This window comes from Phascolarctos cinereus, unplaced genomic scaffold (genome assembly GCF_003287225.1).
Source record: "Phascolarctos cinereus isolate Bilbo 61053 unplaced genomic scaffold, phaCin_HiC Scaffold_726;HRSCAF=1367, whole genome shotgun sequence".
Classification (NCBI taxonomy): Eukaryota; Metazoa; Chordata; class Mammalia; order Diprotodontia; family Phascolarctidae; genus Phascolarctos; species Phascolarctos cinereus.
In genome coordinates, this window is record NW_027556098.1 from 388731615 (window position 1) to 388757597 (window position 25983).

Genomic DNA, 25983 nt, shown 5'->3' on the forward strand with positions numbered 1-25983 from the left:
AAAAAAACCCTATGTTCTCTAGCAGAACTCAATCCAATATATATTTTTAAAGCCCTTGTTATGCACAAGGTGCTACATGCTTGGTGCCAAGAATAGAAAGAAACAAAGGAGCTTGCCATATGAAGCTTCTCTTGGAGAAATACAACAAATATGCAGATAAAGTAAAACAAAGCAATATGACGATAGAGAGACAGAACTAGTCACTTGGAGGAGGTAGCAAGAAAGGCTTGACGAAAGCTGAGCTAAGTCTAAAAGGAAGAAAAGGATTCTGACAGCGACAGATATAGAGGGAAGGGATTCTAGACATCAGGGATAACTTGAAGAAAAAGTAACAACGCAGGAAACAGAATATCAGTTTCAGGAGAAAATCCAGTTCAGTTGAATAGGGACTGCATGGAAGGGGCTAAGATGAATAAGGCCTGAATCTAGTTCTATTCAACCCAAAAGTAGCTGCTTCAACCTTTTTTTAAGTAACTGATTTCTTTAGTGAGCTGAGAGAGTTAATGTGACTCTAAAAAGGTAAATGATTCTCAGAAAAATTATTAGCATGTGCCAGCCAGGTCTAAATACACAAGATAAGAAAATACAAACGTTACCTAGTCAAGGTGAGAAGGTGAAACTAATTCTAAAACTCTAAAATAATCGTTATAAACACAAGTTCCTTTAGAAAGTCTTAGGACTCAGCCAACATAATGCGATCTAATGTAACCAATCTCTACCTTTAGGGACTTCTGGTAGCTTGCAAAAAATGACCTTTCCAAACTCTCCAACAAGAGAGTTTTAATACCTTGGAAATACCTGCCTGATAACAGAAAGTCTCTTGTGTGTCAGCTCAAATAGATGTTTTTCCTTCCATCAAACCACCTTAGCCCCTCATCCATCCAGGAGACATTTCTTTGGAATAACAAGAGTTTATGTATACTAAGTATAGCATAGCAGTATTCCAAGTTTTGATACTGAGATACAGATATACACACACACACACACACACACATACACACACACACACACACACACGTATACATACAACTCAGATTCTGAGAAACTCAAATGTACTCTAATTATTCAAGCAGACAGAGGACAAAATAAATATGTATATGGTCTCAATGGTTCTCTTTATTAGGAATTCTGTCACTTTTAATAGGAAAACAAGTAAAATATTTGTTTTTCAACTAGTATGAACATATAAAATCAAAAGCCATTAGAGAGAGAAAGGAACAAAGGATAGGAAAAGTTCTCAAAAGAAGACTGCAAATTATTAACAACCATATGGAAAAATGCTCCAAATCACTAATAATAAAAGAAATGCACATTCAAACAATTCCGGTTTCACCTCACACCCAATAAACTGACCAAGATAACAGATTAAAATGGTCAATGGTGGAAGAGTTATTGAAATAAAGGCACACTAATAAATTGGTAGCAGGGCTGCAAATTGGTTTAATCATTCTAGAAAGCAACATGCAATTATGTAAAGAAATTGACTAAAATGTCCACACTCTTTGATCCAGAGATCCCATGGCTAGGCATATATCTCAAGGAGGTTAACAACAAAAACAAGAGCCCTACATTAAATTAAGTGCCCATAAACTGGAAGATAGCTCAACAAGTTATGGTACTTAGATGTAGTAGACTGTTACTGTGCAAATAAAAAATAGTGTAAAGAATACAGAGAAGCATGGGAAGACTGATTTGAAGCAGAATCAAGAAAACAACATACACAATGACAACAGCATCAATGGAAAGAACAGCAACACAAAACAATGGAAACTGAATACTGTACAATCGTGGTCAAGTTTTGCTCCAAAAAACAGATAGGAGAAGGCCCTCTCCCCTGTTTACAGAAGCACTTAAACGCTTGTTGGCTGAATCACTGCAAAGATGGGGGACTATGGGTGCAGAATACAACAGTCAGAACTTTTTCAATAAGTTGCTTAGTTTTCTTGAATTTTTTCCTCTTTTTAAAGATATCAATAAAAATTTATCATTTTTTACAATTACTAATGAAAATCTAGCTAATAACTAACAGAGCCATAGCTACAGAGGAAAGACCAAACAGAAAGACCAACTGATACAGTTTTATATTCCAGGATGAGCCAAACTTTAGAATCAAAAATGGTTAAATTATTTTTAAAAAATCATTCAAGTCTTTTTCAGCTATAACCTATCAGATACATTTCTAAAGACTGATTGAGGTGCAGCTAGGTGGCACAGTGGATAGAGGACGATCTGTGTTCAAATCTGGCCTCAGACACATAACACTTACTAGCTGTGTGACCCTGAGCAAGTCACTTAACCCCAACTGCCTCCCAAAAAAAAAAAAGATTGAGCATTTTCATCCTATATATTTCTGTAGCTCTTTGCTTTTGTTCCCTTTTGCCTTCATCCAATATGAAATGTATACTGGGTGCAACCGATCCTACTGTATGTATATATATATATTCTCCAAATTCTAGAGTTCTCACTTACCTGACAGTGCACGGTTGTAATAATCTCCTGAGAGGGTAAAGTGGGCATAACCCTCAGGGCTGGTTCTCACATGCTGCAGAAAATTCAAACCTACAATAAAAGTGTCCATGACCTTAATGCAATGTCAGAAGAGTTAAAAAAGCAATGCTAACAAGAAGTTTCAAGGAAAAATAAAACAAATACCTGACTAAATATCACTAAATTCTATTCCCAAAAGAATCAATTTCATCATGTGTATGCCTCACAGAAAACCTTGAATATATTTCTATAAGCAGAAATAGACATGGCCCAAAGACAGGGAAAACAAGGACAATTTATTTTTCAACCACACAGGGATCATCAAACCTAAGCAAAGATAAGGAAAATGAGCCATGCCACACCCCCTCAGATATACCAAAGATCTTACTCTCATCATATCCCTTAAATCTCAGGGCTGAGGACACAACAGAGGTTCAGCTTCAAAAAAGGTTGTACTCAAACAATCATTTCCATAGCATGATCCAAAGTAATTGAGTACCTTAGATAACCTTAGAGAAGTGATTTCTTTAAAGTTTTTCAACATGATTTATTGCTTACACTCATGTTAAGAGGACACTGAGTCTTTATGTTAAATATCAAGATAGAGAAGCTAGCCCTATTTTTATTTAATCAGGATTGGTAATGATTTGATAGATTACTAGAAATCAGAAATAACTGAAACTCAGTAAGACAAGAGAATCATAATAGTAACATATAGTCAACATTTCTATAGCCCTTTCAGCTTTGCAAAGCACCTTTATATATTATCTCATTTTATTCCCACAACAACCCTGGGTGGTAAGGGCTATTTTTATTCCCATTTTACAGATGAGACAACTGAGGCAGACAGATTATGTCACTTGCCCAAGGTCACACAGCTAGTAAATATCTGAACATAGAAACCTGGAAAACAGGCAACCAAAACATATTTCGTAATCTTATCTCAGAATGAATCATTTAATTATGTTGTAACTATTATACACTTCCCCTCACCCTTAAAAAAAAATCCCCAAAAGGCCAAGCTGAGACGGGAAGGAAGAAGGCAACTATCAGCAGTGGTAAAACTAAGAACAACCCATTGGAGGCCACAGTCACTGACCTACCAATCTAGAGCAAATAAAGTTGATGCCAAGTGAACAGTAAAGAAAATATTCATTGTGTTAAGCCCTAGCTTACAACCTAAAGAAGTTTGTCCAGATGAGGACAGTGCCTCACCCAGAGGTGCTTAAAAAACACTTAAGACCATGAATGCTGACTTCATTCTTTATGGAACCTGGAAAGAAGGCAAAAAAGAGAAAAACGCCATGGCCTGGTAATGTCCAGTTCAGATTCATAAGCCTATTGCAGAAACAAACCCCAAAGTCTCTCCTTGGGAGCATAACAGACTCTCTTGGAGACAGTCACAGCAAACATGGGTCTCATTCCAGCCACTGCATCTTCTCTGGGAGGCACAAAGAGCTAGCGATTGTGGACAACAAACATGGTTCTTGGGCAACAAGCAGGCCTTGATGGTCTCCCTCCCAAAACTCAATCCCCCTCACTGGCTGTAAATCACTAGCTTCAGGATGCTGTTTCAGCTCAGCCAAAAGGTACCAGCCAAAATCTTTTCTAGCAACATTCCTAGTCCTACTACTGGGTCCCCACTCAAAATAATGCAAAATTAAGATTAAACAAGGCAGCAAGATTTCAATTTCTGCCTGTGGAAGTCTCACTCTACTATGTATCTGTGGCGGAGCAACATTCACTAGGAAGAGCTTAGTGCTTTCTCATTCATTTAGACTATCCTATTTTGTATTGTCCTTAGTGCACAGAATTCACCTTTCCTACTGCGATACAAAATACCAGGAGCTTAGGCTAAATCTTATTCATCTTTGAGTTTCCCTAACAGGGATTTTAAATTTATAAAGGGCTTCAAGAAAGGTCAACAGATTGAACTGAAAGTAAATGACTGAAAGGCATATCTTCTTTTTAACAGTTTTACTTATTTAAAAAAAGCCTACTGTGACTGGGTCTGGCAGTTTATTGGAAGAATGATCTGGCTCATGGTATTATTTTCTGTACTTGTTTTCTGAAAGAGGTCAATAACACTACTGTACTGTTGATGAAGTTGTGGACTGATCCAAGCATTCTGAAGAACAATTTGGAACTATGCCCAAAGGGCTATAAAACTGTGAATGCCCTTTGACCTAGCAATTCCAGAACTAGGTTTGTATTCCCAAAAGAGCAAAACAAAAGAGAAAAGGACCTATTTGTACAAAAATATTTATGGTAGTTCTTTTTGTGGTGGCAAAGAATTGGAAATTGAGGGGATGCCCATCCATTGGGGAATGGCTGAACAAGTTGTGGTATATGAATGTAATGGAATACTAGTGCTGTAAGAAATAACAAGCAGGATGGTTTCAGAAAAGTCTAGGAAGATTTATATGAACTGATGCAAAGTGAAGTGAGCAGAATCAGGAGATCACTGTACACAGTAACAGCAATACTGTGTGATGATCAAAGTAAAGCATAACTTAGCTATTCTGATCAAGACAATGATCCAAAATGATTCCGAAAGACTTATAATGAAAAATACTTCCACTTCCAGAGAAAGAACTGATGGTGTCTGAATGCAGATCAAAGTATGATTTTTAAACTTTATTACGCTTTTTTTTTATTTGAGTTTTCTTTTGCAACATGGCTACTATGGAAATGCTTTGCATGACTGAACATGTATAATCTATATCAAATTGCTTGCCTTCTCAAGGGGGAAGGAGGGAGAAAACTGGGAAATCAAGATTTTAAAAAACAAATGTTAAAAAGCTTTGTTTACATGTAATTGAGAAAAAAATAAAATAAAAATTAAATGTAAAAAAACCAGAGGTCAGTAAGAATTCAGAATAAATGCAATAATCATAAAAAACATATAAGAAGTTGAAAGATCAGGTATTATTTACATAGCAGACCTGCTGATGCAAGAGATATTTCATTCAATGAAATGGACTATTACCAGTGTACAGGGAAAGGCTAAACAGCACTAGAAAACCCAAATTTCTTCCTGGAAAAAGAAACACACCAGATGCTAAATTGGTTATTCAAATTTCACTCGATATACTAAGTAGGAAAATAAACACGAGCAATATAAAAAAATAGGCCCAAAAGATTCCAAGATCACTGTGATCATTTGGGATTAATCAGATCCATACTCACGGGAAAAGGTGAGCTCAGCAAGGGGAACATCGCAATCCATGCAGTCATCAATAAAACAGATGCACACACTTTCAGCTTTAATCTCTACTCCCGATATCAACTGTGTTGGCAGGGTCCCCTGGTTATCTTTACTGTTAGACACTAGTGAGACAGACTTTAGGGGCTCAGCATTTTTAAACAACCAAGTAGCTGCCTTTTTCAGTTGTCCTTAAAAAACAAAAACAAAAACAAAACCAAAAACAATCAACTCAACTAATTGTCAGAGCAGCTCCAGCAACATACAAAAAGAATGCCAAAAAAGAGTTTCTAGGACCTGAAGAAAAAGCTTAAACTTTCCAACAGTCTCTGATAAGATATCTATCTCTATGCCAAAAGGATGGAGAGAAACCAAGTGATAGAGAGTAAGATCAATTGTTCACTCTCCTTCCCTGAGCAAGCCAGGGCCTTTTCTGCTTCTCCTCCCCCAGTCTATTTGGTAGTATACTTACATATATAAATATACATATACATATACATATACATATATATATATATATACATACACACACACACACACACACATATATAAGTATACTTATTTCTGTACATGTTTTATCACCCTTACAGGATTATAAACACTATGAGGGGAGGAATCACTTTTATATATCTCTCAGCACAACGTAAATACAAGAAACGCTTGCTGAATTTAATTGACTGGAAGAAAGGAAGGTGGGAAGAAAGCAAAGAAAGGGAAACACTGAAACAAACAGACCAGGCATTGGGCTCACCAAACAAGATATACACTAGGCATAATTTATCATTTCTATAGATTTTCAGAACACTGTGATCCCAAATGAAGCTCACAGGGTTCCAGAAGTGAGCAATGAAACTGAAAATTCAGACTCAAGTTACCTTGACATGCCAAAAGAGCTTGGCGACAATCCTCCACACTAAACCCCAGTTCCTGAAGTCGGGCCAGCTGTAACTCTGGAAAATTAGAGAGATCAGAAGTGCAACTTTTCTAAGATCAATCAATCAATCAAAAAAAAAAACCCAAAAAACAACGCAAAAATCAGAAATGTCTCAGAGATGCCTAGTTATTACTAACAAAAAAAGTATACCTCCCAAACTGCGGAGGTATAAATATTTCATACTTATAAAATACAAATTTCATTTATATATATGTATACATACTTGCATACTTACATACATATATGTAAATGGAACAAGATTTTGAATCTCTTTTATTATGTATGTATGCACACAGTACACATATGTAAGTATAAGTCACAAAATTTTGAATCTCCTTAATACAAAAACATTACAATAGGGAAAGAAAAGATCAAATTTAACATAAACCCTCAGTTTGAGAGGTTTATTTTTATTTGTTAATAGAAATGAGGCATTTCAGTGAGAAATTCTGAATTTCTCATTCTTGACAAATATATTATACACAAATATATGTCCTGTATATCACACACACACACACACACACACACACACACACACACACATAATAATACACACACACACACACACACATTCATTGGAAGAAAATATGGGACCTGCTCTTATAGCCTGGGGACATTTATAAAAATAGCAGTTCCCCACACTAGTGCAAAAGGAACAGTTGAGGTTACACAGTGGTAAGGAGGGCCAGCTCCTAGTTAAACACATACCTAGGAGAGGGTCTAGAGTGCGCCTGGGGCTGTCCCTGGCTTCAGGGATCGTGGAGGTCTCATTGCTCCGGGAGGGCCCTGGAAGGGGACTGCCGGCAGAGGCCGCCTCCCCCACTGCTGAGTCTGGCACTGCAACACTAGCCTGCTCTGGGACGGACTTTGCAATGGCCAGAAACAGCTGAACATCATTGTAGGAGAGTCTGATGTCCAGGCTTTGTAAATGAATCTAGCAAAAGAAAACAAGGTTATTTTTCCAAAGGATACATTTGGCTTTATTTCTTCCTCTCTCACAGGTACAACTGTTTTTATGAAATCTTTCCACAACACCAGAAGTTAACATGCCCAAAGCAACAGATGACATTCGTTGTTCCATGGGTGGCAAGGTGCAAAGATCTTAGAATCAAGCACGGGGCTAGGAAGCCCCAGATCCGAAATTCAAGGGTCATACAACTGTCCTTCAACACAACCAGCACACATGATTTCATCAGTATGGGTTCTCCCTCTACCAATACAGATCATAATCCCATGAAATCTCAGTGGATGAACCTTCATGAATTGCCGTGGTCAAAAATACTCACCACCTAATGGACCCCCCTTCCTTGTTAAGTTTCTCCTCAGCTACCACAGACTAGTGCTCTCCAACCACTTCAGGCCTCATCAGCTGGGTGGGAATGACTAAAACTTATCCTCCCTTGCCCTGGGCTTCCAAAACCTGGGCAGATGTTGACATGGGACACACCACATCAACTGGAAAATACTAACGTGTATTTCCAAAGAGGGGAACTACAATAAAATTCCAGTAACTTAGTGTTCAGACAGTGATTAGGCTGAACTTTACCTATTTACCTAAAAAAAAAAGAATCTTTTTGAAAAAAATAATCAGGAAAATGAACAGCATGAAGGGAGGAGCTGCCTCATCTTCCTGGACACCCTTTCTCACTCAAGCAAGACAGGCACAGCTGTCACCCCCTGGCAGTAAGGGAGCTGATTTTACTCAGGATAGTGAAAGTAATTTTTACTCAAACAATCCATCTATAAAGCAAACTCCAATAGCCTGCAGATGAAACAAGCCTTGGATCCAAAATACACTGACATTTATTTTTTTTCAGAGACTCTATACAGATAAAACTTCTGATGGCAATATGACTATCAGAAAAAATTGTGACTCCATGACAACTGCTAAGATGATTAGATGTGGTCTACTTTTCCTCCATGGGATCCTTTCAGACGAAGAAACAGATGAATGTATCTCGTAATACAAGTCTCCTTTCTTTTTTCCCAAGAGCCTATGGCTCAAACAAATGAATTACTCCTGTTCTCTCCCTCCCCAGCCATGGTGGTATGCACCCAAATACTGTGTGGGCAATTATTTTTTAAAGTTTAGGGAGACAAAACATTTAAGAGTGGTTCCTTACTGCCTATCAGATCTGATATTCAAGCCCCTTAATTAATCTGCTTCACTTTCTCTCTTTATTCCCCAACAAGCAATCTGCTCCCATCAGGCTGGTCTCTTTATCAGTCTCCACATACACAATGCCATTCCTGCCTCCACAGCTCTGAACAGAAGGCTCTTTGGAGCAGGAATGCCCTCTCCTCCTCTTTCCTGCCTGGCCAAATCCTCGCTATCATCCCAGGCCTACCACAAGCCCCAACTCTTTCGTGAAACCCAATATTCTTATCTAGCCCATAGTGATCTCTCTCTTCCTCGAAGCTCTTAGTGTGCTGGTTTGCCTGTTCCACATAACAGGACACTTGTTTTTCTATTGCCTATTACCATTCCTGAAGTTGTTCATGATCCTACATCTGAGGTCCTCAACAAGCCTGTAGAGGCTTGAATTCAGTCACCATTACTTGGTATTTACATCACAGTCCCACAGCTCATCCTTCTTTTGGACAACCTATAGCATTTAGCAGGATCCTAGCTGTATGCAGAAAATGCTCAGTAAAGAACTGTTGTGTTTTGACCACACAGAGAGCATTCAACATCTACCATCTTTTCCAGCGATACCTCCAAGATTGGGGGGAAATCTTCACTATTGAAGGCATCCATCAGCCCAGAGCTGTTCTGATAAGAAGAATTTCCCACCAGCTCAACTTGAATTTGTACCGGATCAACAATAGAGAGAGCTGTGTCCTGCTCATTCCCCAGGCGGCATGAAAACACCTAGGAAGGAAAATGGAGGGGGGAGAGCATTACTGTCTGAGATCACAGGAGAGCAACCTCTGCTGACAATTTAGGGTTTTGCATTTCCCTCGAGTCTTTCCTGGTGTAAAACTAAACCAACATCTTTATCTTGCTTATGGATGAGAGAGGGGAAAGAAGAGCGCTCACTCACTTCACTCTCCCCTCTACACTCCTTTCAGCATTCTCCAGCACTGCTGAGAAATGTGTTAGCAAGGGTCTTTGTTGGATTCAAAAGCAGCTCTTTACATTCTCTTTGTAAATTCTCCCTGAACGATGGGCCAACGGGATCTTAGAATTCAGATCCGAGCATGCTGTCCGAAGAATCAAGCTGAAAGGGGCTTCCAGGGTTGAAAGGAATCTCAAATATTCTACCACACAGCGTTCCAAGACTTTGGGACAGGAAAGCTTCCCTTTTTCTTTTCTTCTCCAAGAGCTGCTGCTATACAAAGCCCAATTGTACCTGACAGTTCATTCATCAATCACCAAGATACCTCATTCAAAGCTGGTATTGTGGTGGCTTGGAAAGCAGATGAATTTGTGCAATTTCATTATCAACTCACATAAGACTGCACCAGTATGCAAATCTCCAGTTCCCACTCTCCAACCAAGACTGGAACTTGTGGAAGGAGTGGGGGAGGTGTTAGGGCCAAGAAGAGAGGGAAGGAATGGGAACAAGAAATAAAACCTCTCCAAAGATTTTGTTCATTTATATCTGGCACCAACACCCGCCCCCTTATTCTCTCCCCCACACCACCCCCCGGCCCAAAACAAAACACAAAACATCACATATTACTGACAGTGGAAATAGATTGTATCTTATGTCCTCAGCTAGTGCTGTAGAAAGAGCAGGAGATTTGAGGTCAGGAGAGACCTAGGTTTATATCTCACCACTGACTCTTATTAGTAACGTGATCACAACCAAATTAATTACTATCTCTAGGCCTCCTGGGGTTAGTATCTGCACAACCTACCTCATGAGGCTGTTAGGTTCAAATGAGAATGTATGAAAAACACTTTGCAAACCTTAATAACAAATGTCTGTTATTATTAATGAATAACTGCTAAGCAATACCATAGGACAGAAGAGAGCCCAGAAAGGAAGAGAAAGAAGGGAGCTTAGCCATCGGCTAAACTCTAAGCCAGGGGGTTTTAACCCGGGATTCATGAACTTGAAGGGGAAAAAGGTACATCTTTATTTACCTAGAATTAGCTTTCTTTGTAATCCTGTATGTTTGATTTTACATATTTAAAATGTTGTTCTGATGAAAGGGCTATTGACTTCACCAGATGACCCAAGGGGTTAATGATATGGAAAAAATAATACCAACAACAATGATAATAGCTAACACTTACATAGCACTGACTGTGTGCCAAGCACTTTATAATCATTGTGCCACTTGATCTTCACAACAATCCCTGGAGGCAGGTGCTATTATTATCCCCATTTTACAGATGAGGAAGCTGAAGCAATCAGAAGTGAAGTGACTTGCTCACCAAGCTAATTAGTGTCTGAGGCTGGATTTGAATTCAGGTCTTCCTGACTCCAGGCACAGCACTCTATCCATTGGGCTACCTAACTCTAACCAAATTCTCTGATACTGTGAGGAAAGAAATCCTAAAGAAGATCAGTGGCCCAGAAACAATACAACTGAATGTCTCCCCATCTGTCCATTCGCCCAGAGACACACCCCTTTTAGAAAGTCTCTGGATTCGGGATAGCCATCGATGAGCTACTCTTAAAATGCACATATTCCTGACACCTAGGCTTGGACTACTCTATCCAGATGACCGGACGACCAGGCAGCAGGTGAGTACTGGGCCTTCCATGTGACACCTGCCCTGCTCCCCAGGAGAAGCTGATCTCCTACAATCTCTCCACGCTGACTGGCAGCTTCTGATCCTTAGCACCTTCTCTCCTCCGTCCCTTGCCTCTCTCCTCTGTCCCCCCAATGCCTTCCTTTAGAGAAGACCTCGAACCTGCAGAATTTTCCAGGTAACTCTCCATTTTCCATCAGCAGCTCCGCTTGGTTTTGACTTCACAGAACATCATGCCTCCATGCCAGGTACCCCTAGACCTCCCCCAACCCCACTCTCACTTTCTGGTTTCCTTTTGTGTGTCTGCTGTCTTTGCCCATTAGATTGTAAGCTCCTTAAGGGCAGGGACCGTCTTCCTTTTTTTTCTTATTTGTATCCCCAGCACTTAGCACAATGCCCAGCACACAGTAAGCCCTTAATAAATGTTTACTGACTTGAATTGAAGCTAATTGTTTTAAATGGAAACATTCTCCTTCAGATGCTCCTGTACTGAGGTGAGCACGTATCACTCAGGGCACCCCATGCCTTCTCACCTCGATACCAAACAGACTTCCAGAAAAAGGCCGATCCACAAATCTGGGTTTGTAGGTGAGTACTGTGGTTCCTTTTAAAATTATGGCACTGGTATCAAAGCAGGACATATCTTCAACTACCACAAATTCAGTGCCTGAAAAAGATGGCACCAGTTAGAATCCAAAACTTAGAGGCTGAAGAGCTACTCTGTTTAGTCAGAAGAGGAGCTAGTCCTTCTAACAGAAACTAAAACGCATTAGCTATTAAGATCTGCTCTCCAGGAGACAGACATTATATTTCATCCTAATCACAAACCAGCCCTCTGACTGCAACCAATAGCAGCTGACCCAACAAGAGGAACCTGTAGGTTGACTACTGCTGAAAACAGCATTTCCTCCACAAAAACTATTAAAGTTAGGTATCTTGGGAGACTTCAGTTATTTTAGATGTGCACATGACAGGAGGAAAAGTGTCGTTAAAGAAGGCACAGAAAACATACACAGATACTCCAGTTTACCAGTTAAGTACCACACTGCCTATGTAGCTAGCTGTTCAAGTTCATTACAGCAGTTTAGACCAATTTAATTCTGACAGACATTTCTCAAATGAAGAGATGTTGGGAAGACAGTTTTCAGTTCATCTGCAAAAAGCCAGTATAATCAAGCTATATATAATGACTGTGTTTCCAAAAGGACACATAGTTTAAACACACAAGGGAAGCCTGCTATCTGAAAAATAGCTCAAATAAAACCTTTTGTAAATGAAAAAAACTTTTGTAAAGCAAATTGTCTCCCCCTGATTTATCTGCTTTGTAAATCTAGATTTTTCACATACTGATTTACTTAAAGCTGGGTACCTCTGAATGAAGCTTCAGAATGAGTAAACTAGACCCAATTAACATGGAGCATTTTGCCTCTGGTGCCTAAGCTGGGGCTAGACATCAAGTGATCAGTGAAAATGAGGGTCCCATCCTTTGGCAGCTAAGCACTAACATTAACTTTTTAGCTCCAGGCTCAGCTGAAATCAAAGACCATATAAGCAAGGCCTGTTTCCAGAAAGATTGATTGCATGTATCCAAGTATGCACACAACCAAGTACCACTGGTTACTCTGACACAAGCTGCAGAGAAAATAATCTGTAACAAATGCACTGGGGTCCTAAAGATCACATTAAGAATCAGTAAATTATGCTGATTCAGCTCAATATGGAGACCTGCCACATTTGCTCACCTGTCACATTGACCTTCACTTCCAGGTGCCTCTCTGTAGACACGGGGAGGGAAGACCGCTTGGTAACTACCCCACTTTTCACTGTTTTGGGGAACACAGTTGTTTCACTGTTATAGCTACGCTGACGTGAAGGAGGAACACTGTCTGGCTTCTTGATGTCACTGGGAGTGTGGAGAAAATCGTGGACCAGCAGCAGCCAGTCAAATATGAGGAACACTCGGAGGTTGTTGAGAACAACCGTGAAACAGGAAGACTCTTTGGTGGATCTAGAGGGAGAGAGAGAGAGAGAGGACAAAAAGAAACAAAAAAATGCATCGTTTCCATCCAGTGTTTGTCCTCACTAGTTCTGGTATCTGTATTCCAATGTTTTCTGAACCAAGAAGGTCAAGTATCGGTACAGAGAGAACATGAAAACTGCAACAACAGATTTGGTCTCTAGTTAATACAAGTTAATTATACTTTTTTATGGTATAAAAGTACAATAATGCAATAGGCAAGTCTATGGCTGCTAACAAAGTACCTGGTCTCCTTAGTGACTAAAGTATTTTCTTTTATTGACCCCATGTTAAAATGGAAGGCATGACTAGCTGAGATCTAACATGGAATGAGACCAGTGTTTCTTCAGAGTTTAGATCTCTTGACCTAAAGAAGAAGGTACAAGCAACAGGATAAAGTCAGAGAAAGCTGAGGCATGAGGGAAGGTGTGGGGACAAGAAAAGAATCATGGATGTACAGCCACCAAAGCCCCTCAATTCCAGATCTATGCTGGATGTCTAAGGAGATCTAAGTTGGCCTCAGAGCAACACATGGTGAAAGGTGTGCATGCATGTGTGCGTGTGCGTGCGTGTGTGTGTGTGTGCGCGTGCGTGCATGTGTGTGTGCGCGCGTGCGTGTGTGTGTGTGGCATTGGAAGTGGAAAGGGAAAGAAGTGAATGTATGCTTAGGAAATCCTTACAGGGACATGCCAGGTAACCTTGGTCCCACCCCTCTAAGAACAGGAGTTTCCTCTCACTGAAACATTACCCTCTGCAAGCTGCTCTTACAGAAGGTAATGCTCAGTGTCTCCACCCACTGCTATTACTATTAATTCAAAAGAATCTGACTTGAGGAGGTGGCCATACTTGGTTTCCCCAGCCTCTCTGGGGAAATCTGGCTTGCTGTTTTCAAAAAAGCACAGAACAATGAATGTCTCCCTTTACACAGACCCAGCATTTATCACAAACATTTTCCCTTTTGTCAGAGAGAAAAAATGCTACCCTTAGTGAACTTTTTCCACCCCATTTTGAATGCAAATTGAGAGGGCTAGGCACTTAATTTGATGATCTAGAATGTCAAAGTGTGTCTGATCCCCTTTGCTGGAAAATATTTCAAGCATTTAAATACTGTGAACCAATTTATATTTGACACACACATCACAGCTCGGAAATCTCAACAGAGGGATAATTCTTCTGTGAGAAGCTTCTGCACTCTGAAGTTACAATCAAGATGGCATTTAACCCCCTCACTACCAGGCATATTTCTTTCTTTTTTTTTTTCCAGCAAAAGCCAAGGTAAGAATCACTTAGTTTCAGGAATTTATGAGCCAAAAGGAGATAACACTCAGTCTAGAAAAATAATGCTTCAAGACTCCCTATCTCCACATACGAAGAAATATGGCTGGTATGACAAATGACTGTCAAAGAGCCATAATAAAGGAGAAAAGAGCCATAAAGGGAAAGCCTCAAAACAGCTGTGTCTACATATGGACACAACGTGTTCAAACCACCTCCTAGTTCAGGGATGGGGAACCTGCGGCCTCAAGGTCCTCAAGGTCCTCAAGTGCAGCCCTCTGACTGAATCCAAACTGTGTAGAACAAGATTCCTTCTGTGAAGTTTGGATTCAGTCCCAGGGCCGCACGTGAGGACCTAGAGGGCCACATGGAGCCTCCAGGCCTCAGCTTCCCCACCCCTATCCTGCCTAGCTCAATCTTGCTCTTCAAATAAATATCAACTGCACATCAACATCAGCTTATCCAATTTCATTAATTAAATGACTAGAATTGAAGGGAGGTCTGGTAACTTTACTGAACCTTGAAGGCCTGTGAAAAAGTGCTCTAGAGCCTTATTTGCGTTTATAAATTAAGCACCTACTATGCATGCCAAATGCCATACTTGCTACTATGCTTGACAATGCCTGGCCTACAGTGAGCGTTTATAATAAACAGTTTCTCATTCATTCATTCATCCAGGACAGGGAATGGCTACAGCCCCTGGACTGAAGGCACCTGCAGGCAAAGGAATTAATCTACTACATCACCAGACTAAATTCACAAAAAAATAATTGATCACTGTCACCACCACCACCACCACCACCATCATCATCTTCACTCTCACAGGGATTCTATGCTAATTAGACACTATTTCTCTCCCAGAGTCTAGCACAGGCCTCTATGTACACAGTATCTGTTGACTGACCACTGGATGAATCATCTTGCAGGGGCATATTTTTCATCTTTTCACATTTTCTCTGGCCTTTCTTCTACTTAAAAATTTCATAGCTACAACATCTCTGTTGCCAATGGGCCTCAGGAGTGTGAACACTATTAGTGGCGCATCATATCATAACTTTTCCAAAAGTTTCCAGGTCTGTGCTTATACATAAAACATATTGGTAGTACGTATTCTTGCAGGAGAAGATGGGGGAAAATGATGGGAAAGAAGTTAAGGTCGTGTTTATACATGAAGAATGGAGGCATTTTACTCTAAAACTACTTTTATTTCAATTATCTGCATAGGCCATTGTTTTTCTTCTTGAATCTGGATAACTTGACATGTGTAGACGTGGTTTAAAAAACAGTAGGTAGGTTTATGACTATGGCTCAATTCTGAATTTCTTAACCTCCATTAAGCAAAAGAAAAAAGAAAAACTCAAGAGAGACATCTACTGGCACATAGTTCTAACTGCAGGTATGAGTACTGATAGTTCTGAATTCACAACACAATGAGCTCTAGATTATTAGGCCTTGGGAACTGACTGGCTAGGAGATGTGAATGGCAAGGCAAAGTTAAAGCTAAACCAAGAGTTTCCTGCACAAGCGACCATGTAAACAGAGCTGCCACAAAATGAAATAGTGAAGTCAGGCAGAGAAGCAAGCTCAGGGGGGTAGTCCAGGTGGTAGAAGGTTACTACAGAAGTCAGGATGACCTGAGTTCAAATGTGGCCTCTGACACCATGTGACCTCAACCAAGTCATGCAACCTCTGCCTGCCTCAGTTTCCTCTTCTATAAAATGGGAATAATAATAATAGCACCTCCTTCCAAGAGTTGCTAGGAGGATCAGATGAGAATACCAGGAAAGAGCTTTGCAAACTTTAAAGGACTCTACGATTGCTAGTTGTTATTACCCTAACAAGCCAAACTTTAGTCATGTTGTGTGTGATCAGCAACTTGATGCAATGGCAAACAGGTATGGGAGTCAGGGGCCTTGGGTTCATATCCTGACCCTTCTTCCTAAAATTCAGCTTCCCATCAATGAGGCAACTGTCCATTCAGTGATTCCCCAATTGCACAGGACAAGAGTCAGGGGGGATTCCATCAGAGAACCTGGATCCGTTCCCCTGCCATCACAGAAGGTAGCCAGAGATAACAAGATTAACTCCCACTACCTGAAATGCAATTCAATCTGAATCGACCCCTGGGTTGTGCTGTTCTTCGAGGGCTGAAAGATGCAGTTGAACACATTGGGCATGCGAGGACTCGTCTTCTGCCCAGCATAGCGGGTGTCAAAAGCCATCATGGAGTGGGAAACCAGGTTTATGGATTTGGTTTGGTTGGAAAAACTCTCAAAAAGCAGCTTGCATTTCTTAAAGTCGAACCTAAGGGAGCATATGTAAATCAAATTAAGCACCATTTTCCTAGCTCCTACACACAAAAAATGAACTGTAACAGAAACACAAAGCTCATAAGGATAATCAGGGTTATGCAGACAGCAAGCCCAATAGCCTCAGGCTTGCTTCTACCATTGATATTTTGGTAACCTTCAAATAAATGACTTATTTTTTTCACAGACTCTAAACTGGAAAAGATGTCGGAGGGTACCTAGCTCAACCTGAAACTAAGCAGAAACCTCCTCAAGGCCCTGGCTTCCTATTTGCCAAAGAACATGTCTTTCTCCATAGGGATATATAATGATGAAAATTTACAACCACAAATTCATTTTATTTCAAATGTATTTGCATCCAAATTACCTGCCACAATCCTGAAAAGCCAAGGTAACAAAGATTCAAAGGCTGCCATGTATATAATGCTTTAAGATTTACAAGAGGGCTTTCCTCATCACAACCTCGTGAAGAAGAGTGTATCATATCTCCATATTACAGGAGCAAGAACTCAGAGAGTCTGAGTGGCTTGCCTCTAGTCACCCTGTGTGTGACTCTAGTGTCGGAGCTGAGGTCTGACACCAAGTTTAATCTACACTTAGACCATTAACTCCATGTTGACTCTCCATCTGCAATATCCCTGAAGTCAGCGTGGGTTAGTAACTGTAGCAAATGATGCATAAACGTATCTAAGAAGGTCATCAGCCACGTGTGACATTCCACTGCTCCTTGTTATCTCAGGATCACAGAGTAAGGTCTCTCATTACCAGGGGCTGGGGACTGACTACCTAGGAGCAGGGAACTCCTCCTTCTGCCTCTATCTCAGACTCTGGTCCTCCCTCTGTAATTCTGGGCATGCCACTATGACTTATTAAGAAAAACAAACCAAAAAATGTGTACAAATGTGTATCAAAATGACATTAGTGACTCAACATTAACAACAGAACATCCACTGAAAGTGGTTTTCCCTTGAAAAGGGATGAGTCACAGAGAGCTGCCTCCAGGCTCCTAATCCTCTTCACCGCCTATGTACTGCTTTCTGATATAAAAGGGCAAATTTGAGCACCAGAAGTGCCCTACCAGTAAAAATCACACGAGCCGGCCTGGAGCCCTGGTCTTATCAGTAGCATCTTCTTAACCCCTCAAGCTTAACAAATATAGGCCACATCAAATTCTACCTGAATACAGACTGGTGGCCAATGGCGGTTCAAGCCTTACCTGGCCAAGGATCCAGTGCCTTCTTTTCCTTTTTTGTCTTTAAGTTCTAGACTGACATTCACCATGTCAATAAGGAAACACATGCAAGTGTAGACTTCACCACTCAGCACGGTCTACAAAGGAAAAATGCTAGTTAGTTTGTACAATGGCATTTCAAAAACTTCAGAAGAAAACAAAGCAATGTGTTTCTCACTCCCTCTGTTCTTGGGGAAATGCGAGAAAAAACACACCAGTAACATTTGGGGAGCAACACAGGGTTTCACTCACATGAATTCTGGGGTCTTGTAAGTCATAAGGACGCATAAATTCCTCGATGGGCTCTCCAAGGTTGTTTTCCAATAAACCTCGAATCAGCTTATATTTACCTAAATCCAATGAACAGTGTACTGAAGATAGGTTGCCATGAATGGATATGTCTGGCACTGTATGACTTATTTCCCTACAGAAAAAGAAAAGACAGCCACTGTTAGCAAATCACCACTTAACAAAGGCATTTTTGCATGACAGAACACAGAAGAGCTGTACAATCTTTGGGATTTCACCTGGCTAATGGCATTTACCATACAGTCAAAGAATTATAGACTTTTAGTGTAGAAACATGCTCATTTGTAGGGGGGGAAAAAACTGAGTGGGGCAATGGTAGTGAGAGTTGGACTGATTTAAGTATTAGATGATAAATGCTGTGTAAACCATGTATATTAAATTACAGAATGAGAATAAAACAGGTAGAGCAAGCAGAAGCCAGGGAACAAAAAAAGCATACAATTAAGTCTAGCTTTGTGAAATCCTGAATATTCTCTGTGCTTTAGTCTCACCCTCTCTGAAGAAAGGATGTTACAATATCTCCCTTCTCCAGGACCCTGGACTGTCATGAGATGTCTCAAAATAATATGAACTTTGTCGGGGGGGAATGTATTTTGAATTTATCAAGCACGTTAATGACGCTTTGTTTCTCAGCTTTAGATGGTCCACAAACACCTCAATGGCATGACCCTTAGCCAAGTACACCCTAACCTTTTATTGTTGAGACTAAAACGTCCAGATAATTTATGAATCTTTTATATTTTTTTACTAAAACAGAAACAGCAACTCTCACCATTGAAGAAAGTAGCTAGCTCATCTTCCTACACCTTAAATTTGTTTTTCAAGGTTCATTCCTTAGCCCTCTGATGTTATTTTTCTATATTTCTTAGAAATTTTTTCTGCTTCCATGAGTGACTCCAAAACCTATGTACTGCTTTCTGATATAAAAGGGCAAATTTGAGCACCAGAAGTGCCCTACCAGTAAAAATCACACGAGCCGGCCTGGAGCCCTGGTCTTATCAGTAGCATCTTCTTAACCCCTCAAGCTTAACAAATATAGGCTACATCAAATTCTACCCGAATACAGACTGGTGGCCAATGGCGGTTCAAGCCCTACCTGGCTTACCTCGCCTTGACGTTTCCTTCCCCTGCCTGCCCACCAGCACTAACAGCACTTGACCTATGCATGGCCAGGAGCTGCGGAGTGCTTGTGTCTCAATCCAACCCTCATTTCTAAGGTCCAACCAGGAAGTGAACCCTCCGCTCCCGGCTGGATGCTGACTCCCCTATCCTCACCTGATGCAAGTGTCCCTGGGATCCACTGTTCTCTTGGTTAGTGACCATCTGCCCTGCCACTGCTTCCCTAGTGTCTCAGGACCTTGCTCTCTGCCCTCACATTTTCCCTTCCAGATCCTAAATATCATCTGGCCTTTCCATCTGCCATGAACTAAGCTCTCCTTCATGTCTTCCCAACAAGAGTGTGAGCTCCCTGAGAGCAGAACCTATCTTACTTTTCCATCTGTATCCATCACTTGGCCCAGTGCTTGGTACACAGCAAAGGCTTAATAAATGCTTCTTTTTTTCCTGTTGGAAGAATCTTCTTTTTTTTTAAACAGCATTCCCATTTGCTATGTAAAATTTGCTTTTTTTCTTCAAGTTGCAGCTTTCTACGCTATCCTGCTTGTGTGTGGTCTTTTTCCAAGCTTTCATTTTCAGAGGTTTTTTTTTTTTAGTAAATAGTATTTTTTTTTTTCTACTTACATGTGAAGGGAATTTTCAACGTTCATTTTTTATAAGATTTTGAGTTCCAAATTTTTCTCCCTCCCTTCTATCCCTCCTCCCCAAGACAGCAAGCAATCTGATATAGGTTGTACATGTGCAATCATGTTAAATATATTTCCACATTACTCATGTTGTGAAAGAAACAACAAAAAGGAAAAGGCCTGAAAAACAAAAAACAAAAAAAGAGAAAACAGTCTGCGTCGATCTGCATTCTGACACCATAGTTCTGGGTGTGGATGGCATTGTCCATCATGAGTCTTTTGGAATTGTCTTAGATTATTGTAGTGCTGAGAAGAGCTAAGTCAATCATAGCTGATCACCGCACAATGTGGCTGTTACTGGGCACGATGTTCTCCTGGTTCTGCTCACTTCACTCAGCATCAGTCCATATCAGTCTTTCCGGGTTTCTCTGAAATCGCCTGCTCATCATCTCTTACAGTACACTAGTATTCCACTACATTCACATATCACAACTTGCTCAGCCACTCACCAATTGATGGGCATCCCCTCAATTTCCAATTCTCAGCCACCACAAAAAGAGCTGCTATGAATATTTTTGTACATGTGGGTCCTTCTCCTTTTTTTATGATCTCTTTGGGATACAGCCCTAGCAGTGCTATTGCTGGGTCAAAGGGTGTGCACGGTTTGCCTTTTGGGCATAGTCTCAAACTGCTCTCCAGAATGGTTGGATCAGTTCACAACTCCACCAACAATGCATTAGTGTTCCAATTTCCCCACATCTTCTCCAACATTTATCATTTTCCTTTATTGTCACATTAGCCAATCTGGTAGGCGTGAGGTGGTAACTCAGAGTTGTTTTAATATGCATTTCTCTAATCAACAACATTTTTTCATATGACTATAGATAGCTTTAGTTTCTTCATGTGAAAATTGCCTATTTATATCCTTTCATTATTTATCAATTGGGGAACGACTTGTATTCTTATAAATTTGACTGAGCTCTCTCTATAGTTCAGAAATGAGGCCTTTATCAGAAACACTTATTGTAAAAATTGTTTCCCATCTTTCTGCTTTCTTTCTAACCTTGGTTGCATTGGTTTTGTTTGTGCAAAACCTTTTTTAATTTAAAGTAATCAAAATTATCCATTTTGTGCTTCATAATGTTCTCTATCTCTTGTTCGGTCACAAATTCTTTCATTCTCCATCGATCTGACAGGTAGAACGTTCCTTGCTCTCCTAATTTGCTTATGGTGTCACCCTTTATGTCTAAATCATGTAAATAAATGCTTTTCATTCTATTCTATTCTGTCTCTCTCCTACCTCCAGGTTGCATTTTCTTTTGCTCACTGGACCAAGCAACATGTCTAAGACCAAGCTACAAAAACAGCTGCTCCTCCTCCTCCTGATTTTCCCTGGTTCTGTTAATGGCCGTACCATTCTCTCAGCCACCCACTTCTCATACTCTGGGTAGCAGAACAAAGAGCAATGACTGAAAGTTTTATTTAGGCCCAGTCTAAAAGAAAAACTTTCTAACAACAAAAGTTGTCCAAAAGTGGCATGTTCTACCTTGGGAGGGGCTGAATTGCCCCCTCATTACATCTTCAAGTAAAGGCTGGATGATCACATGTTGAAAAAAATTCCTATTAAGGTGTGATGGGCTGGAATAGACGGACTCTGAGAGAAGGCCCTTCCAACACTGAAGTTCTGCACCCAAGGAGAAGTGACTTGGCCAAGGCCATTCAGCTAGTCAGTGGCAGATCTGGGAATAGAATTCAGGTTTTCTGAATGACAGTTCCAGGTTCTTTCCTCTACACCACAGTAACAGTCAGCCATTTCATAAGGAAATGGCCAGACAGAAAGAAAAGTAGTATCAGGAGCATGTTAACTACTTTAAGTTGGAAAGGGTACAAGAATAAAGTAATGAGACTGGTTGTCATCAAATCACATGCAAAAATCAGTCTCATTATTTCAAAGTCACCCCAATCCGTCACCTAAGTCCAAGGTACACATGTGGCTGCTCTGTCTCAAGACTGCAGTCTCAAGCAGGAGCTCAGACACAGGGAACACAACTGAGCCAGTTCTTAGCAGTTGAAAATCCTTGCTTGATCATTTGAAGATCAATGAAAATTATGTGAGGTTAGCTCACTGCTCCTTGCAGAAGGCTTTCAGACTGCTGCACTGAATGAACTTAGTGAAATGACCACTTAGGATAAATAATTAATAAAGAAGAACAAAAATAACAGCTGCCATTATGTAGGCCATTTCCATAGGGCAGGCCTAGTGGGCTGGGCTCTGCATCCCCAGGCTCTTCAATCAGTGAGATCACAGGACTATCTGAGTACCTGAGGACATAATGCCATAGGAAGTAATTTATAGCCTTTATCTTATTTGATCCTCACACAAACTTAGGAGGAAGCTACAGTAGGTGTTATTATCCCCATCCAAGAGGTGAAAAAACTCAGACTCAGGATAGGTGAAGTGACCTATTCCCAGTTAGCCAGTGAGTAAGTGTCCACAGCAGGCTCGGCACCTGGGTCTCTCCTGATTCCGCATCTTTTCTTTCTAGGAGCTATGCTGCCGGGGACTGCTACTGAGGGCCCCTGGGCCCTGTCAGCATTCTGCAGGGCTTATTTCACTGAATCCAGTCTCTGCTTACAAAAGACAGTTGCTCGGAGGTTAAAAACTCACTTGTCCAAATTCCTTTCCACCTGCAATTTCAGCCTACAGGGCTCAGTTAGGAGGCTTCCACCCGTCTGTCTGACAGAGTAGGATGGGAAGGTCAGATCACCACTGGTATTCTCCAATGCCTTAGAATATTCCCGGGGCTGTCTCTCAGCAGCGAAGATGTCCATGTCCTGCAGGTCCACAATAATACAGTCCAGCAGGCAAATATAATCTTCTGCAAAGGGCCAAAGAGAGTGATAGGATTAGAAACCCTGGACTCCTGCCTGAGAAAGACTGTCCAAGAGAAGTCGGGTTTTCCTTTGGTACCCTTTCACCTCTCGTTCCACTGTTAGAACTCTCCTCTCTGCTCACTCAGGTATCGAGGGTCCTACATCTGATCTTTGTATAGAACCAGAGAATGTCAGAATAAGAAACCTCAGATATTGTCTAGCCTTACCCCAAACCCAAGTAACCCCCCTCAACATCCCACCAAGTAGCCATACAGCCTCTTCTTGAAGACTTCCAGTCTGGAGGAAACAGGGAAACTCATCATGGTGCAGCGTCAAGAAGAAGGAAGGTAAAAGTCCTGTTCCACCCTACCCTGGTCAAACCAGAACTGAATTCCTGTATTAGGAACAGTACAGAGGAGGGGACCGAGATGGTAAGGAAATACTATGCCATCAAGGGTTCGGGACGTATGTCCCAGAGAAGAACAGACTCCACAGGGGATGCGGTAATTGTCTTCAAATAATTTAAGAGCTATGATGTGGAAGAGAGATTAGATTTGTTCTACTCAGCCTCAAAGAACAGATGTAGAAATAATGGGTGGAAGCTCTGTAGAGGAGGGAAGCAGGAAGGAAGGATAAGAGGAGGGAACAAGGGTTAATAAGTGCCTACTATGTGCCAAGCACTTTACAAGTATGATCTCATTTGATCCTGGGAAGGAGGTGCTATTATTATCCTCATTTTACAACTGAGGAAACGGAGGCAAACAGAGATTAAATAACTTGCCCAGGGTCTCATAGCTAGTAAAGGTCAGATCTTCCACAGTCCTGGCCCAATGCTCTATCCAGTGATCCATCTAACTCTGAATCAATCTCTCAACAAGGCACAAGGTCAGAGTGCTCATAAGTCACTTTTCCCTCAATCTGAGGGCTAGAAGGCATTTTTCAGGAGTAGTCTATTGATCTATTCCTAGAAAAGAGTGCATTTAACCCAAATCGAGAAGTTCTCATCTTTTCCTTAAAACTATTCAATAAAAGCTATTCCAAAGCCTCACTCAATCCCCAGTCTAAAGTCTTACAGCCTTACAGGTCCAAGCTCCTTCCTTAAGCTGACACTGATTTCCTCCCACTGCCCTGCCCCTGAACACAACCTAAGCATTCCTTCTCTCATTCTCTTATTTCATGACACTCATGGCCACTGCCCTCAAACTGCTTTCTTGATGAACTCCATTCTCCAGCTAAGAAGCAGCATGGCAGTAAGGTCTCTGAGCAGACAAAACACCTGTCACAGAGTCCACGTGGGTCAAGCTCAGCCACTTCAGTCACTGAAGAGCACCTCAAGCCCTCCTCAATCTGAGTAAATCCACTTTTATTTCACACACAGACTCCACGTATAATTCTAACCAACTTGGTCATCTGGCTTCCTAGTCCACAGTAGATGGAGACAGCAAACAGAGGGCCATCATGACTAGGGCCAAAGACATGCCACCAAAAAGTACCATCTGACAGATGATGCAGGAAGGAAGAGTCAAAAACACTCTGACCAAAGGACTATTCTTGGCTGGTCACTGAGGAGCTGAGTGGAAGTCAGAGGCTGATGGTGCACCAAATTCCACTTTAACCAGGAGCCCCTGCCAGGGAGGCACTGCTAGCAGAGGTGGAGCCACCATGAACGTTATTCCACAGTGGCCCACTTCACGCAACTCGTGACACATCCCAAGACTTGAACACTTCCAACGCCAAGGGTTCCTGCTTCTAATTGTGAAGAACTCATTATGTCAAGCTGGCTGAGGTCTTGCATGTTAAGCACCAAATCGCCTTGATCAGGACAATAAGAAACTGGGTGAAGGTCTCTGCAGAACTGACAGAGAGGAAAAGCCTTACGAAGTGCTTGACTGCTGGTACCTTGTTAAGGAGTATGGCAAGAAATCTTGGACCAAAAATGTTATCAAAGAATTTTTTTAATGTAAGAAATGAATAAATAAAAACCTTGATCTGAATTGAAAAGTTAAACAAACAAGTGAATAAATGAATAAAAAAAATTCAAAAAAATCCGAGGAGTCCAGACACAAACTTAAAACCCTGCAATAGCCAGAAGACAGCTTCACCAAGTGACAGCCCAGCATTATAACTTCATGTTCATAATAATGGTCCCCAGGCAGCAAAAAACAAATAAATAAATAAAATCATGTGTAGTGTCCTCTGTTTAAATAGACAACAAAGTAATACTTTTTCAAAGATTTCTATCTGAAATGGCTAAGATAAAAACATGTACCTTTTTTGGGGAAGATACAGTTGTACAAAAAATTTATTTTCATGGAACTCATTCCCCAAAGATACTGAAGACACATTATACTGGAGACCACTGCATTATGTAGAGGAAATCTACTACAGAAGAAAGAATATCGAACACTAGCCAAAACCTGATTCAAAAGAAAAGGCGTTACAGGCAGAGAGCAAAACCGTGGTAACTACAAACTTGCTAAGGGGAAACTGTTCAAAAAGTAGGGGCAGCTAGGTGGCGCAGTGGATAGAGCACCGGCCCTGGATTCGGGAGGACCTGAGTTCAAATCTGGCCTCAGACCAAACACTTGACACTTACTAGCTGTGTGACCCTGGGCAAGTCACTTAACCCTGCTGCCTAACCAAAAAAACAAACAAAAAAAACTGTTCAAAAAGAAAAGTCTGCTCTTTAAAAAAAAAACCAGTCATTTCTATCAGCAGAAAAGTAGAGAAATGCAACTCTGTGTGTACGTTAACTTGACCTGTGCTGCAGAGCAGGGGGAAGATGATCAGAAATATCAGAAAAGGGAGATCAGGATTTCCAATGTAGTGGAAGAATCATCCTGGGGGACACTGGCTTCATGGATACCTTTTTTTCAGGGTTTGCAGATAAGC

At 40.9% G+C, this 25983-nt stretch overlaps 1 protein-coding gene across 1 annotated transcript in view; it reads right to left on the minus strand.

The window, feature by feature from the left end:
• The window catches only part of VPS13D (vacuolar protein sorting 13 homolog D), a 328743-nt gene that overhangs the window by 224067 nt on the left and 78693 nt on the right, over positions 1-25983 (minus strand). Inside the window, exons 27-37 of the mRNA XM_020973579.2 lie at positions 22886-23096; positions 18419-18590; positions 18152-18264; positions 16721-16930; positions 13077-13342; positions 11868-12001; positions 9343-9498; positions 7335-7560; positions 6568-6642; positions 5677-5883; positions 2470-2559 (exon numbers count right to left, since the gene is read on the minus strand). Coding sequence (XP_020829238.1) covers positions 2470-2559; positions 5677-5883; positions 6568-6642; positions 7335-7560; positions 9343-9498; positions 11868-12001; positions 13077-13342; positions 16721-16930; positions 18152-18264; positions 18419-18590; positions 22886-23096 — 1860 coding nt within the window. The remainder of the gene's footprint in view (positions 1-2469; positions 2560-5676; positions 5884-6567; positions 6643-7334; positions 7561-9342; positions 9499-11867; positions 12002-13076; positions 13343-16720; positions 16931-18151; positions 18265-18418; positions 18591-22885; positions 23097-25983) is intronic.